General features: G+C 36.8%; 1 protein-coding gene across 5 annotated transcripts in view; it reads right to left on the bottom strand.

The window, feature by feature from the left end:
* The window catches only part of ehbp1 (EH domain binding protein 1), a 130,067-nt gene that overhangs the window by 101,718 nt on the left and 11,582 nt on the right, over positions 1-16,767 (bottom strand). For all 5 annotated transcript variants that reach the window (XM_059520272.1, XM_059520273.1, XM_059520276.1 and 2 more), the window contains exons 3-5: positions 11,554-11,611; positions 5,761-5,856; positions 4,517-4,570 (exon numbers count right to left, since the gene is read on the bottom strand). In XM_059520272.1, coding sequence (XP_059376255.1) covers positions 4,517-4,570; positions 5,761-5,856; positions 11,554-11,611 — 208 coding nt within the window. The remainder of the gene's footprint in view (positions 1-4,516; positions 4,571-5,760; positions 5,857-11,553; positions 11,612-16,767) is intronic.

Genomic DNA, 16,767 nt, shown 5'->3' with positions numbered 1-16,767 from the left:
TCTAGAGCACTTGAGCATAGTACACAAACACACACACACACACACACACACACACACAGAATTCTGTATACATACACACACATACCATGAAAGATCAATATCTGTACATAATGCTCTCAGTGTCGCTGTTGGTTGTTCATATTGTATAAACAAAGTTTGTTTTACTCTGCATCAACATGAAACCAGCAGACGTTCTTTAAAGTTCCAGAAGAACGTTGGAATTGAGTGAGGAACACTCAGTCCTGGAAAATCATTTTTTAAATAATTTTCTGTTAAAATCATAGGTTTATTAGCAAACTCTCTATTGTTAGTTGAAGACACAACAACCATCATAAATGGGACTTCCACTTTTCCACATCTCCCACCAAAAAATTATATGACTGAAAAAATTAATAGGACCATTTAACACTTACAAAAACTTTCGCATCCCTATTTTGTATTTAGATTACCTCATTCAACAACACTACATTACAATTAAGATTTAAAAGCACTAACAATCTGCTATTTATTAGTTAGCATTCACAACATGAAATCAAATGTTGGCGCATCCCTGGATTTCACCAAAATGAAAATTCGACTCAAACTTCAACCACAGACAATCTTGAGCACAATAAATTGGGATTTTAAAATAAAATAAATTCCCTATAAGAGCACCCAGGTTAATATCCCATTTAAAGTGAAATCCATGTGCTTCTGAGGCTCTGATCTGACATAATTACACAAAGCAAAGCAGCAATAAAAGTTGAGAGCCAGTTACATTCAGTTCAGATTAATCCCTAGAGAGGCACACACAAACTTTTCTATTTCATTCTCCACACCAGCTTTGCTCAGTATGCCTGGCTGGGTGGCTGAATTATTCTGTGTGGTCTCCAGAAAAGCGCAGGACCAGGGGCAGCGCGAGGACCAGTAGCCCACGTAATGTGCTCCTGACACAGACGCAGATGCGGCGAGGACCCCTGCGCAGAGGACAACTGATGTGGAAATGACTTTAAATGTTTTGGACGAAGTCCACAAAAGGCGGCAGATCATCAGGAAAAGAGAGACAGAAAGAGAAAGAAAATAATTTCAAAAAAGAATGACAGAACAATAGAACATAAACAAGAACAATCAATGTTTGAACAACAGGAAGTGAATCATTCTGCTTTGACAAAGTGTTTTATTTTATCTTGAAATGTACACATTTACTTCACATTGTTTAATCTTTCCTCTTATTCCTGCTTTCTATTTCAGGACATGGGAACATAACCTATTTGCAGTCAGTCACGTGCTGCCCTCTAGTGGCTAGAGGAGGAAATGAGCAAGAAATTGTTCATCCAAAAATAAAAAATTGGAGGATTCTTCAACACTTTTCCATACAGCAACAGTTCACAGAATAAATGATTACAGAATTTTGGTATACTCCAATGCTTTTCCATTATCCATTTTCCCATTATGCACCTTATAAGAAACTTCACAGATAATTAGAGCTTCAGAATGAGACTACATTCTTGCTAGTCTTCAATTTTGTAAAGTAGCATGACTCCAGTCGGGAAAAAATGGAAAACAACAATTTCCACAAATGTAAAACTACAGAAACAAACTACAGACACAACTGCAGGTTTAAACCCAGAGTTAAACAGAACACAAGACTGATATGAGGAATTAAGACTGAAATGGCTGGAAATGCTGCCACTGTTCTCTCTCAAACACACACACAAATACACACAGAGAAATGTGGTGCCAAATAGGGCAGCTCAAGGGGCTTTGATGTCAGTCTCTCTTGGAATGCTTTCTTCTCCCTCCCACGTTTATACTCCTCTCTTTCTATCCCTCTCTCATTCTTTCTTCTGTTCTCCTTCATTTCTCACAGCAGGCAGGAGCACAGGGCAAAATTATTATGTTTTTATATAATGTCAAATCTCAAGAAGAAAAAAAAAAGATGCATCATGATGATTATTGCAGAATTATACTTCAAACATGCTATAAAATAAAAATATGAGGATGTAAATATTTATGTTTATGTAAATATATGTGTGGGGGAATTTTTTTTTTTATCTCAAATTGAAAATTCTGTCATCATTTACTCAAAACTATGACTTTCTTCTGCGGAACAAAAACTGAATTTTAAAAGATTTTGAAAAATGTCTCAATTTTAAACTCACAAACTGGTTGGTTACCAACATTCTTCAAAATATCTTTTGTATTCCACAGAAGAATGAAATACATAGAGGTTTGGAACAGAATTATGAGGAACTATCCATTAATTGTTAAAACATTTTTCAAAATGTCTGTGACAGTCGGACATTTTCTATAATTTTTCTGTCATTTTGTACTCTTATCATCAATTATAATGTCAGAGTAAAATGGTTTGAAATTAATGAATATGGCAAACGTATCAACTGATAAAAAAATTAACTAAACAACTGCAAAAATGCAAGTTAAAGAAAGAGAGGGAGAGAGAGAGAGAGAGAGAGAGTCTGTGGGAGAAGGGAGTGTTTATGTTTGTGGAAGGAGGAATTCAGTACGTTTGTGGGAACCTGGTGTATGTGGATCTCTTCTAATCTCACTGCTGGTGTCAGATGACAGGCATGTCTTTGATCAGTCTGTTATTAGTGAGGTGTGTATGGACAAGAGGAATTCAGATATTACGCTTTGTGTTCTCACTTTCCCCTCGACCTCTCTCCATCTGCCTGCACACAACCCAAACACAAAAGGAATACCATTTCATCTATTAATCACAAATCACAAATATGGTCATCACACACACAGAAAGGACATCTCAAGTGTGTGTGTGTGTGTGTAGAAGTCTCTCATAAGAACAGAGACATTGACAAGCGCTTGCCAGCAGAGACATTTACAATGGAGCTGTGATGGGAGTTATTATTGTGTTGATGTTTGAGCATGTGTCTGCTGAGCAGACAGATGGAAAGGACAGCCCTGTCTGGACCAATGCCCATGTTTGTGGATCCAAAGAGCCTCTCTCCAGAGACACAGACAGATGCCATGTTAAGAATGGAAAATTAGTGTAGTGCAAAATATATACGGCATAACAGTTTAAATAAATAAATAAAAGATTCATCTGCAATTGTAAAAATACATTCGAAACCATTCGAAAGTCTCTTATGCTCAACAAAACTGCATTAATTTCATCAAAACAATAACATTTTTAAATAGTAATACTATATTAATAGATTTTAAAAATGTAATTCATTCATGTGATGGCAAGGCTGAATTTGAATTATTCCAGTCTTTCTTCAGTGTCACATGATCCTTCATGAATTATTCTAATATGCTGATTCGGTGCTCAAAACAGTTGTGCTGCTTTGTGGATATATATACTTTTTTATGATTCTTTGATAAACGTGATGAAAGTTCGAATGAACATGTAATGAAACAAGAAGAAATCTACTGTCACTTTTGATCAGTTGAATGCATCTTTGCTAAATACAAGTGTTAAAAAAAAATCTCCCTCACACAAACCTTTTGAACAGTAGTGTAATTAATTAATATGCCATTCTGAATATGTGAAAGTGAGAAATTGAAATAAAGTTGTAATAAATCTGGAGGAAAATTTTTTTTAGCTTATATTTTTAGAATATGATATTCTTCTACAGCAAATGAAACCACAAAACACAGCTCAGACAAGACCACTGAACAGCTTGTGATGTTTACTGATCTATAATCAGAGGCCTGCTAAAAGAGAGAGAAAGCAGCAATATCAAAGATAACATCCCTAACTGACATGTTTGCTATGCACATGTCCCCAGACTCTCCCTCAGCATTTATTACAACTGGGTTTTAAGTCTTAAATTGTGTTTTTTCATTCAGAGCCCTGTGTCTGTGCCTTTGAGGATGCAGAGAGATTCCAATCACTGTAAAATATTTACTCCTTCAGTATAAAAGATCAGTCAAAAGCAGCCATATTTATTTTTTTCTGTCATAAAATTGTGGTCCAACAAGCAACAAGATAACTAGCTGACCAAGACGCAAAGCTCTGCCATATTTTTGGCAAAGCGCTGATCATTCACTCCCCCCACCTACAATCCCTGCTGGCCCTGAGACTCAAACCCACAACCTCTGGGTTAAAAGTCCAACACTCTAACCATTAGGCCACGACTGCCCCAATCAATGCAATACAAGAGCATAAAAGTTGGCTATCTTCTAGAAGGCCAAAGCCACTTGGAATGGTGAATTTGTTGTATTTGCATTAAAATTCGTTGTTTTTTCATTAAAATTGTGTGCATTGATGAAAAAACAGCCAGACAAATAACCTGCTTTTAAACTAAGAGACAAAACAAATTAATCCAAATTCTGAGCGTGGCAGTTCAGCCAAACTACATAATCACTTGTCAAACCACATGAACAACTAAGGGTGAACAGACACTAAGTGACACAAACATATTCTGCCTCAAATCAGTCATTCTTTATTCTTGCACTCTGAAACTGCCACATTAGTGTGATTACTGTATTTGAGCACTAGGTGTCAGGCTGCACATAGAACTCACCAGAACAACAAGAGTGTAATAAAAGCACTCACATTTTCAATGACAAAGGTCCACTCTTTGTCTTCAAACTCCTCTGCATGGGGATCCTGAAAAAATTGAATGTGGAAATGAATTAATGTCACATAAACTGAGATGAGGCTCGTTAAAGAAGTCTCATAATAAAGCCTGTTTTTAGTGTCTTTTGTAGCAGAGATACTGGGCAAAAGCAACTCCACAGATCAAATCAATCTCCATTTACTGATCAACAATAGGATTTAAAGCAATATCTGCATTTCTTGAGGGAAATAAAATGTAAAACATATAAAGGATGTAGGGATGTTTCAATAAATGACTCCTCCAAAGCTTCATCTGGCTACATCAGTATTATAATGGCCAATTGCAGTGCAATAGGTCACAAGACAAAGTGATTTGTCAAGTCACACATCTCTCACACTGCCTATTTCAAAGCTGAAACAGGTTTATCAGTATGGTAAATGAGCATATGAGGATGCAAAAACACACGGGTTCACTTGAACTGCTGTTCTGTTGTTCTAGAAGTGTCCCGGTCAGCTGAGCGCAGGGTTGGCGGTACACAAATGAAACATTCATGAACTCATGAATGCCAAACTGACCCACTGCAAGGAACTCTGGGAGATGTAGTCGTAGATGACACATTTGTGAACACAATGTGGAGGATATTCTGCTAGAGGATATTCAACACCAGGTCAGCCTGTCAGCGTTAGCTCGTAACTTGCATGTGTGGTGTGTGTCTGTGGTTTTAAGTCAGTCTTTTTGCCCCTCTGAGGAAATCAAAGCTGATGAAATGATGAATGAATTCTAAAATTATTATGAACATCAAAACATTTCATAATTATTACATATGTGTGGTTAACAGGAGGAACCTCAGATCTACAAATCTATCTCTCTTTCTTTGTCTAAAATATGTACTTCCTCTATGGCTACGCATGGGTCTAACAATCCAGGATGTAAAGTCTCACTTCACTTGTGCCAGGTCTGCTGACCGACATCTCAAAAAGACTAAAATACCAAGCACAGACTTCCTGCTGCCGTGTCAGGTTCTGCTGCACACACACTTGAGAAGGGGGTTAAAACTTGGACTGTGGCAGTTAAATTAGAGTGGAATCAAGATGTCTAGACACCAGCAGACCTGCAGATCCCAACCAATCAGCTTCTGGGAAAAAGCCAACTGCTGCAACTGGCCCCAATAGCATCTAGGCCTACTTGGCCCCTAGATGAGAGTCTCTTTTTTTATATGTGTGTAAATGCATGTGTTTACCTTAAATAGTGTGACAGTGATCTCTATGTTCTCTGGGACAGGCCACACCACCACTCCTCTATAGGGATTCTTGATGCCAGGCTGCCAGCTATGAGACTGCAAAGAAGAGAAATGTATGAAAAAGTTGCATTATAAGACTTGTTAAAACTAATAGCATTACTCAAACAAAATAAACAGAAAATATATACAATAATCTAGTCATTGCTACAATAAAAAACACTGGAAAATAATTTTCTTACTTAGTATTTCTGTCTTGTTTGCCAGTTTGAATTAAACATTTTTTTTACCTCACTGGAAGAACTTTTTAAATGTTTAAAGCATGAAGTATAAAACAAGACTATAAGTAAGGAAAACAAGATTTTTTTTTGCAGTGAATTTGAAGTGGCGAGTTGTTACATAAAGCTTTAATGATTCATTAAAGTTAATGTGCATAATGTTTGAGCTAATATCAGCACCAGAAGGAGATTCCAAACTCACATCAATAGCTCAATCGTTAAATACATTTAAATGCACATTTAAAAGTTCATTTCATTTGGACTACAACTAAAAATTTCACAAACACTTCAGTCAGACTGCTCTTACTATACTAGTCTGGTTTTGTTAAGTCAGGCTTACAGACCTAGATAATGTAATTGCAGCTCAACATCGTCTAGCATGTTGTATACATTCTAAGTGGGCTACTACAATGGTCTTCAGCATTGTGCTTGCTCCAAAATTTGATCTGTGATGTGTATTTAATCCATCAAATTACATATTAAAGGGGTCATATAGTGCGATTTCAAGTTTTCCTTTCTCTTTGGAGTGTTACAACCTGTTCGTGAATAGATAAGATCCCTAAAGTTGCAAAGACTAAAGTCTTAAACCCAAAGAGATATTCTTTATAAAGGGTTAAGGTTATCCACGCCCTCCTAAAACACCTTGTTTAAACACATCCCTACGTCTACGTCACTCTGTGGGAGGATTTGCATAACGCCGCCCAAATGTTCTTCCAAAGATAGAAGGCGTAACCTTTATTCTCACTGTAGTATTGTTGACCGCCACCATGTCGAGGAGATGCTGTGTGTTTCCTTGTGAAAGCAAAACTACTTGGTAGAACTGTCACTTTTTATTCGATATTCAAATATGCATTCTAACATGACGTGAAATATCCGTAATCGAACTATAAATAAAATATCCGGTTTTTAAAATGCCACGTGTAGCGCATTTTTTACTGTCTATGATTAGATTGTTGTTTTTTATTTTATTCTTTGACATCTTATCCAGTAGAGGGCACTCTAGACGTATTGTAGCGTAGGCCCATGACCAAATCAAGCGAATAAGAGTTAGTAGCCAGGAAGGCACGTCTGTGCGCTCCGAACGTGTGTTCTCCACTGCGGGGAACATTGTAAATAAAAAGAGAGCCGCACTTAATCCAGATCAAGTTGATAGACTGGTGTTTCTTGCAAACAATATTAAGAAGTGAATTAGGCTAGGCTATATGCCTTACTCCTGCTGCTGTTTAAGCTGTCACGTTATTGTTTGTGCCTGTTCTGAATAGTTTTTTCTTTTCTTATTTCATTTAGCCTAATGTTGTGGGATATGCGTAGTGGCACTTCATATAAATTGATATTCTAAGTTGATAACCTGCTGTTTCAAACATTAAGTAAAAAAAATAAATAAATCCAGATAGTCCTGTTTATGACTCACTGTTAAACATTTGTGATTGAATCTCCATTAGGGGCCGTTCACATTAGAGGTCAACCGATATATCGGCCGGCCGATATATCGGGCCGATATTTGTCAATTTTTTATATATCGGCATCGGCCGATATCAGATACCAAAGTAAACTGTCTCTGACGTTACTCCGCCCCGCTCACAGACAGCACCGCGCTCGGAGAGACAGCTGTGCTGGAGCTGCCCAGAACGGTGAATCACATTTGTTCGGAACATAGACTGTAAAAAAAGATGGACGACGCCCCTTCGCTCTCTTCCATTGATGAGAACTGAAGCCGCCAGAGTCCCGATATGGCGCTGACATATTGAACTTGAGTCTGCGCAGTAGCGATCTCGGGACCAGACATGCGCAGTTGAGCAGGAAGTAAAGCCACGAAAATCAACGCTCCGCCCTCACTCTCGCAGAATGCACTCATGGAGAGTGGATTCTGCACACTTTTTAAAAAATTGATTGCAGTACGACAAAAGGCTTGTTAAAATAAAGTAAATACAATCTCCACAGTCCTCCGAAGATCCCGAAAAAAATGTCCGTTGGTGCTTCAGTGACTACTTCGCTCGAGAACCTGTCAATCACAGCTGTCAATCATGACGTTACACCACCGCATCACGTAACTAACTAAAAAACAACTTATTTTTGAAACAGACACTTGAACTTACATCAGCGTGATAAAAGCTACAGCAAATGAAAGAAACCACCTTTGGAAAAACGATATTTGAAGTGTAATTTAATTGTTTAGTTTGTCTCACGTCCTGTTGAAAAACATGGGGAGGCGGGACTTATGACCTATACTAGGACCAGACACCGGGGGGCGATCGAGACGTTTTGGCTTCACTTTTTAGGGCTTGTGCAGCACGCTTGGTTCGGAAGCATGGTTTGATGTAGACAATAACCAGTTTTCCATCCAACTCATTTGTATTTAGGGATGTCAATATTCGATCATTTCCATGATCGATCGTCGTTTAAATTAATGATCAATTAATTACTTTAATGCTGCAAAATGCGTCTGCAGCAGTATTATTATTATGTGCAAAAGCCACTTGGAAAAAAAGCTTTCTCTTCCGAATTAAAGGGGTTTTAGTCTGATTAAATTCCTAGTAGCAGGACTGTAAAATGATTAGATGTGATCATAATCACTTGATAAAATGAAGAGAGCGCGCCATACGTTGGAGATCATTTTACTTTGTTGACTGTTTCTCGTCAAGGAGATCGCTGCATGCGCCTCTTTTAATGCTTTCGTGGTGCTCGTTGTTGTATTTTAAAACGCATCTGCAATGTTTTCAAATGACACACTATAGTAGTGGTGCTACGGATCATCATTGATCCATTCGGATCAATATCTTCGGTTCGGCACACACGTGACCCGCGGATTGATTTCTGAAAAAAAAAAAGTTGCGCATGTTTAGTCCACACTCAGTGGTAATGGCGAGCGGAGGAACGGAGGAGCTTGAACGGCCGGTTCATTTTAGATTCCCTGTCAGATATAATGATGAGGAAAGAGGTTAGAGTAAAAATATTGTGCCAGATCTTTATGAACAGGAGAAGAAAACAGTTGTGGATGAACTATCCCGAGCATCCTCTGTTGCGCTCACGACAGAAGGGTGGACGTCCAGGGGGACGGAGAGCTCTGTGATGATAACTGCTCACTTCATTACAGCAGACAGGGAGATGAGAAGTCGGGCTATTATGTTAAAAAGAAGATATTATGTGCACTTTAAGTTGATTTCATATATTTTAATTTAATAATTTAATGTTAATAAAAAAAGAAAAAACGTATGTTTATTTGTCTTGGCCTTTTTTTTTTTTTTGCTGATCCGAAAAATGATCCGATCCATACGAGGACGAGCGAGCGCGGGTTTGACTAGATGTATTTGGAGGTTATTGCTCACGTCTCGTTCTGCACATATCCAAATCTTTCCATATTCGCAATGTATCTGAATGTTAAACTATAATATTTTTTATTTATTTAATGTAAACTAGACGATAAAGATCCTCTTCACATGAGCAAAAACCTTGGCATAACAGCAGAGTGGACCGGTATACTACGGTCTATTTAAACTGACCAGTTTAACCTTTTAAATGTTTGGTTGACTGTACTTTATTTTAATAATGAACAGACTGCGATGTAAGTTTGAAATTAGAATGCACTTTAGATGTTCTGTGTCATTTATACCAAACACAAATGTTGCTGGTTGCTAGTGTGTTTGCAGCACTACTGTTATTTATTTTTTATATATTTATTTTTTTATATTTTTCAGATTTTTATTTTTAAAATTGTATTTATTTAAATGTATATTTAAGTTTACATTTATGTTCCAAAAAACTTGAAAAATTCTACTTGATAAATGCTCTAAAACTTTTATGTGAATATATATATATTACCTGTTTTATATATTTAATACTTGGTCAGTTTATTGATTTTGTTTGGTTAACTTTGGATACATTTTTTATTTTAATACCAAGCAGTGCACAAAATTAAGATTCGAGAGATGGTTCAAGTCAGTGGTCAATAAATGATGATAAGTTTAGAAATGTTGTGCATCCACTTATTATTAGTGTGACATTTTAGCATGCAAATGAAGGGGAAAACTTCAAGATATCGGCCCTAAAAATCGGCAGCACATATTGGCCATCGGCTGACCCTGACCTCTAAACATCGTCATCGGCTATAGAAAAATCCATATCGGTCGATCTATAGTTCACATATCGCGTCTTTTGCGTGCTCATGTTCGTTATTTCTTTTACTGTCTATGGTTATTTCCAATGTAGGCGCTCGGTACGCTTTTTCCAGCCGCGTCCGCACCGCATCGAGTTAAAAACATCTCAACTTTTCCGAGATCCGCAATCGCACCGCAGGTCATGTGACAAGAACTAACCAATCAGCTTCATCCTTTCCCGTACAACGTTGAAAGCTCAGCCAAGATGAAGGAACAGCTGACCATAGCTATGTATAGATTGCCATTTTGAAATAAATTTAGTAGCAGAGCTACTGCAAGCGATTTTCAGTGCTGCAAATCCATTTATCCTTTGCTGAAATTTCTGCGTCTTCATGGAGAAAGCGGCGCGCCTAGCGTTTTCCATGTGTTTTTTTGGCGCGATATGTGAACGGCCCCTTAGGCTACGGTACTTTTTTATGCGCGGGGGGGGGGGGGTCACGTAGATATTCAAATACATTCGAATACATTGCATGATATTCGATATCCATTCGGATTTGATTTTTCTCAAGTGACATCCCTACTACTTGGCCTTCCAAAAGTGTACACAACTAGAAATCAGCAGTTAAGTTGTATTTACAACACTGTTCCAGAACAGTTCAATCCAAATATTCAGATGTGTGCAACACATTTTACAGAGGACAAGGACTGTTTCCTGTGAGAGTAGCCTATAATGCCAGTGTATTGACAAATAATGCTGACTCACAGCCTGTAAGCACGTTTTCATATTTAAAGAATCTGCCCCTGATGATTCAAACACGAGTTTTGAGCAGTGTAGAGTAGCGCTTGTTGTTGTAGTGTGGTTGTCGTTTCTCCGATAACAAATCCAGGGTGCAGACATGGTTTTGTTAACGCAGCACGATGAAACGCATAAAAAAGACAGTATAAGTCATTATAATCAATTATGTCCCCACTGGATGCTATAAATGCATTGTTTGTAATGAGTTTTATTGGTTTTATCTCGTCGCACCGGGACACACAGCATCACAGTATGTTAAGGGGCGTAACATTTCCGTCACACGCTTGAGGTATTCCGCCAATCGCACTGGATAGCTGGCCAATCACAGCACTCCTCCCATTTCAGAATGATGAGCTTTTGCATTTCAGAAAGGTGGGGCATAGAGAAGATACAATAATGTACATTATGTGGAAAATAATGTGTTTTTTTAACCTTAAACCATTACTCCAAATACACAAAATAATGATATTATTTAGCAGCGTCGTGTGTCCCGTTTTCAGAATGTAGCTCAATTATAGTAACTTACTAGTTACTGCACATGTAAACACACTTAAGGCACTGTTTGCAACTGCATTTGGAAAAAAAAGAAAGAAATGTAAGTTTAAAAAAAGAAAATAATATTACCCACCTTGGATGATTTCCTTCGGCTCCTGCGTGTCCAGACAACAACTAGCTTGTCCGGTTGCCTAAAAAAAAAAAAGAGAGATTAAAAAATTAAACAATCAGCACTAATGATGACATAAAACAAGCAAAATATCTAAAAGAAACGCTGCTGTAAACAAGCTACAGCAAAATTGAGTCTAAATGACACAAGGCCCAACATTGAACAAGATCAGATGAGAAATAAAAGAGAAAGATGCTGATCAGACTCCTCTGCGAAGAGCTCAAAGTCCAACTGATGCTGCAAATCAATTCATACACATATCACATATAGCCTAACCCAGCATTAAACTAACTCACTGCTTTGCTTTTGAGAGGCAAGGGTGTGTGCACTAGACATATGCGTTAATGGAGTTTAATTCATCACACAGACTAAAGCACAAATACATCTTACAGTACAACATTCACAATACACATCAAACTGCAGACTCACGGATAGACTTATAGGTTTAAAGATAAACGGACTGCTAAAATAGAAGGAAAAAGCTTTCAGGACATCTGAGAATGACAGAGAGAGAACACACACAGGAACCAGGACTCGCAATCTTGAATTGGATTACCAGCAGTAAGAGGCTTGACCGCAATCTGACAGGTGTGTGTTTATGCATGGGTGCTGTGTGTGTCTCATTTTCAGAACATCACGGTCCTCAATAAACTGTTGCAAACATGGTAGAGCAGACAGAAGGATAAACGATCTCCTGCTGTGTGTCTGGATTATTCTAGATTACTATATGTATCAGTTTCCCAGGAACGGAGAAATGTCTGCCCTTTTCTGTGGAGAACCACCAGTGATAGAGCATTTCAGCCAGTGACTCGGCTTAAATTGTGTCCGGGAAACTAGCAAGACAGCATCACAGAAGCAATACACAGATGCTCCATTGTGTCTCTACATTTCTAGAACACACACACTGCCTCCTGCCCTACAGCATCATGCTGTGTTTGACATGGAGCACTGAAGACAATCTGTTTTCAGTCATCTCTTGCGCTGAAATACCAAAACCCTTTCTCTTTATCCTCTCTTCAATATTTCCATTCCTACTTGGGCTTGTGCATTTCCCCTAGGCTAGTAGACATGCTCTACTGCAATTCTCTTTTCACATGATCTTATCAAAGTTTTCCATAATGGCTTTATGTTTCCTCATGGATGGGTCACAATGTTTCTTGAAATAACTTTTATTCAGCAAGGCTTCATAAATCGATCAAAAGTGACAGTAAAGACACTTACAAATGTTACAAAACATTTCCATTTTAAATAAATGATGTTCTTTCTAATTCTTCCCATTCATAAAAGAGTCATTAAAAATATAATAGGCTACATATGATTATACATTAAGTATCAATGTATCATTATGTATATTATTAAGTCTAACTGAATTTACAGTTTTAGTTAGAAAACATATGACATACATTTATACATATATAGAGACTAGAATTTCATAAGAACTGTGGCAACGTCTCCAAGATGCTTCAAGAGACCTACCAGAAAAACCGTGCGCCTAGATCAAAAGCTGCTTTAAACACGAAGGAAGGTCACACCAAATGTTGACTGTTATTTAGTTAACAGAAGTTAATTGCTAAAGAAAAACTATTATGACATTATTTTTGACAGCATCCTAATTTTACAGCATTTTTACACAAGTGACTTAAACTTTTAACAGTACAGCTTTGCAGGTAGGTTCATTGGCCTTTGTCAACCAGCAGTGTGTGTGTGTATATGTATATGTATATATGTATATGTATATGTATATGTATATGTATATGTATATGTATATATATATATATATATATATATATATATATATATATATATATATATATATATATATATATATATATATATATATATATATATATATATATATATATAAAGACCTGTTCAGTGTTTCTATAGTGAATGCCAGCAGACACATACAATTATATAATTACTGCACTTCACAATCAATGAAACCATCTGAACCTTATACACAAGTGGTATATGTTCAACAGAGCTACATTATGTGTTTCCTGCTGCAATCACACCAGCATCCTGCCAGAAACAGAAAGAATCACACCTGTAACTCATTTCTTATATTTCATATGTGCACTCTGTGTTCCATAGGGTACAGTTCTCAGACCCATTACCACACAAATCCTTAAAGTCGGTCAGTTGTTTTGGCTCAGATTTGTGGCTGCAGCTCATGCAGCTTTATATACATTAAGATTTACTTTGCCTGCCAAATTCTTTTGACTGCGCTTTCAAGGTCAATCTTAACTACTGTTCTCTACAAAAACCCTAATATGACATTTTTCCATGATTGGCATTTTTTGTAAATCTGGCAGGTGTCTACTGATAGAAACCTGTCAACAATTGAAGTGCGAGTAATGAAGCAAAGCCTGTCAAACCCTGCTCTGGGCAGGCTGCAGGTCTGCATTTGTGTTATACAGAACTGTATAGCATGCAATGTTTTTTTTTTTTTTTTTTTTAGAAATAACGAGTCAAAAGTGAACTGAACAACACTTAAGTGTTTAGCAGTACTCGTTAGGCCTAATGATGTACAGATTGCACGACTGTAGGCGTTTAAATGTTGTTTGAATAAGCAAGCCTTCAGAGACATGTTTATTACTTGAGTAAATTTAAGCAGCCCCAAAAACTACTTGTAAAAAGTTTGGTGTCAATAAGATTTAATTTAATGTTCAATTTGCTCAAGTTGAACAATGTTTTTAGTTGATAAAAATTTTGTTATTTTAGCATTTAATTGATAACACAGTAAAATCAGAAACATTGTAATATAGTACTGCAATTTAAAAGTTATTTTTTAATAACTATGTGCAAATCGACTTAAAATAAACAGCTGCTAAGCCAATTAAATGTTAAACTTTAGGATACCATGAATTCATTCATTGAATGAATAAGACTGTTTTGACCACATCCACCATGGTCTTAAGGTTGTTGACCCATCAGACAGCCTTACTTTCAAGCCCCGCTAAAGGTAGATAAACCAAGCGAAGAGGAGCGAATAGAAAATTGGAAGGGAGAAATAATAATTTCTTATAATGAACAGATGGATGAACACATGGACAACACAGCTGGAAAAAGAGAATCTGCTTTTACTGACAAGAGAAAGTGTATGAATTCAAGTTTGCACTCCATCTCACTAAACAGCTTGCCCAGAAGCATTCACTATAACACAAATGCTCTGTTGTTTTGTATTCGCTCTAATAAAGTTACACATAATCTAAGCAAAGCATACACCAAAATGAAAATTGTTGGCCGGACAACATGAAACGCTGGTCTTTCTGTGGTTTCACCCTCTGAAGTATTTTGGCTATTTTTTTCACCATTGCATAAAAGAAATAACCAAAATGTGCTTTTTACTATTTTGTCTTACTTTTTAAAGAAAAAATAAATTACAAAACAACAATTTAAGAATATTAACTTAACACTGTTCAGATAGCTCCCCGAGCTCATGCAGCGCTGTCAGAATACAAGCAATTAGTGCGTGTATTAGAAAACACAACATTCTGCAGTTTATTTACTAATTGTTTAAGATCATTTCGCGATTTCAATAATCGTACAGTAACCAGCAACAACCACCCCTTCCACTACTAATCGGAGACATCCAATGCAGTACTAAAGAGTCTCTCGCTGTCGGTGCTTGTCATGATTTTGTGTCTTTTTCGGACCGTTTTAAATACTTCCACACTGCAGACATGTTTTCTGCATAAGTGCGCACCTCTTTTGGTCGCATCACGTCATTATTCAGTACAATTTATTTAGTCTTTTAGCTTATTCAGTTGCCGAACATTTGGTGCACCCCTAATCTAAACCCAGTTTAGCATTCTGGATCACATTTGAGCTGAATGGGTATGTTAAACCTTGAGCCTACAGACAGAGGAATCAAAGTACTCACATCAGAAAATGCAAAAGAGTACAATGGATCTACTTAAAACATGTATCTCTGGTCAATTTCCCTCTATTTCTCACTCTAAGACACATTCTCTCTCCCCCTCACTTCAATTATCTTCTCCTTTTCTCAACCCCTCTAGAAAAAAAAAAAACAAGAAAAGGGCATGAAAAAAGGTGTGCAAGTGAAGAAAGACTTAAAGTCTTGGGTTTGATTTTTATCTATCTTTCACCTAACATTTTTAAGCTGAAACTGAAAATATGGAGTGTGCTGTAAGTCACTATGCAATTCTTGCATATACATCCAAGTTCATTCCAGACTCAGTGTCAGTGTGCCCTTGAGTCAAATATAATTCACCAATAAAGATGAGATTCTTGGCAGCCTTGAACTATATGAAGTTAAGTGAAATCCCACATGAAGCATGCTGGGATTTTAAAGGTCTGAGTTTAGGCTTGGCTGCTGTAGCACTTAGAAGGATTTCGCTTCCTCATTCCAGTCGGATTGACCCATGGCACCAGGCCTGAACGCAAAAGCAGCTGGCTGCCCCGGCCCATTCTCTAAAGCAACCACACATTACTGCTGCAAAACTAATTAATTAATTAACTAATATTATAAAGCCAGTGTTTCCAAAATTATACAAATATTATCTCGCAAATTGTACACACTTTTAGAGTTAGATGTTTAAACATGGAAAAAAAAACAAATTTTCAAGCTTATTTATAAAGACTTTTACAATCATTCACAAATCAAAGCAAAAGTTCAAATCATACTTTCAAAGAATTTACAAGCCCAACAAACATAAGGTAAGGGAGAAACTCACACAAAACAAAAGATTTTTTGTTTTGTTTAAGATTCTTAAGATTCTTAGTCTCTTATGCTCAACAAGAATTTATTTATTTGTCCAAAAATACAGTAAAAATGTAAAACATTTCCATTTTAATATTTATAAATTGTAATTAACTCCTGGGACAAGAAAGCCAATCAATCTAATATGCTGATTTGGTGGTCAAGAACCATTTAGGTAACAATTTAGTAGCCTATAGAAAAAATGTTATTTTTCCAAACTGGTTGATTATTAGCATGCATATTGCTAGTATATATTGTCTATGTATTAGTACTTATGAAGCACATATTCTACATGACCATATTCTAATCCTACCCAATACCTAAACCTAAGAACTACCTTACTAATCAGTCATTAATGGTTTAAATTTCATAGTCAATAGTTAATTAATAACGAGAATTGGACCTTAAAATAAAGTGAAACCAACTTTTCTTATTATTATTATCATTTTTAA

This window comes from Carassius carassius, chromosome 32 (assembly GCF_963082965.1).
Source record: "Carassius carassius chromosome 32, fCarCar2.1, whole genome shotgun sequence".
Lineage (NCBI taxonomy): Eukaryota > Metazoa > Chordata > Actinopteri > Cypriniformes > Cyprinidae > Carassius > Carassius carassius.
Note: the sequence above shows the minus strand (reverse complement) of the source record. Positions and strands in the feature narration are given on the sequence as shown.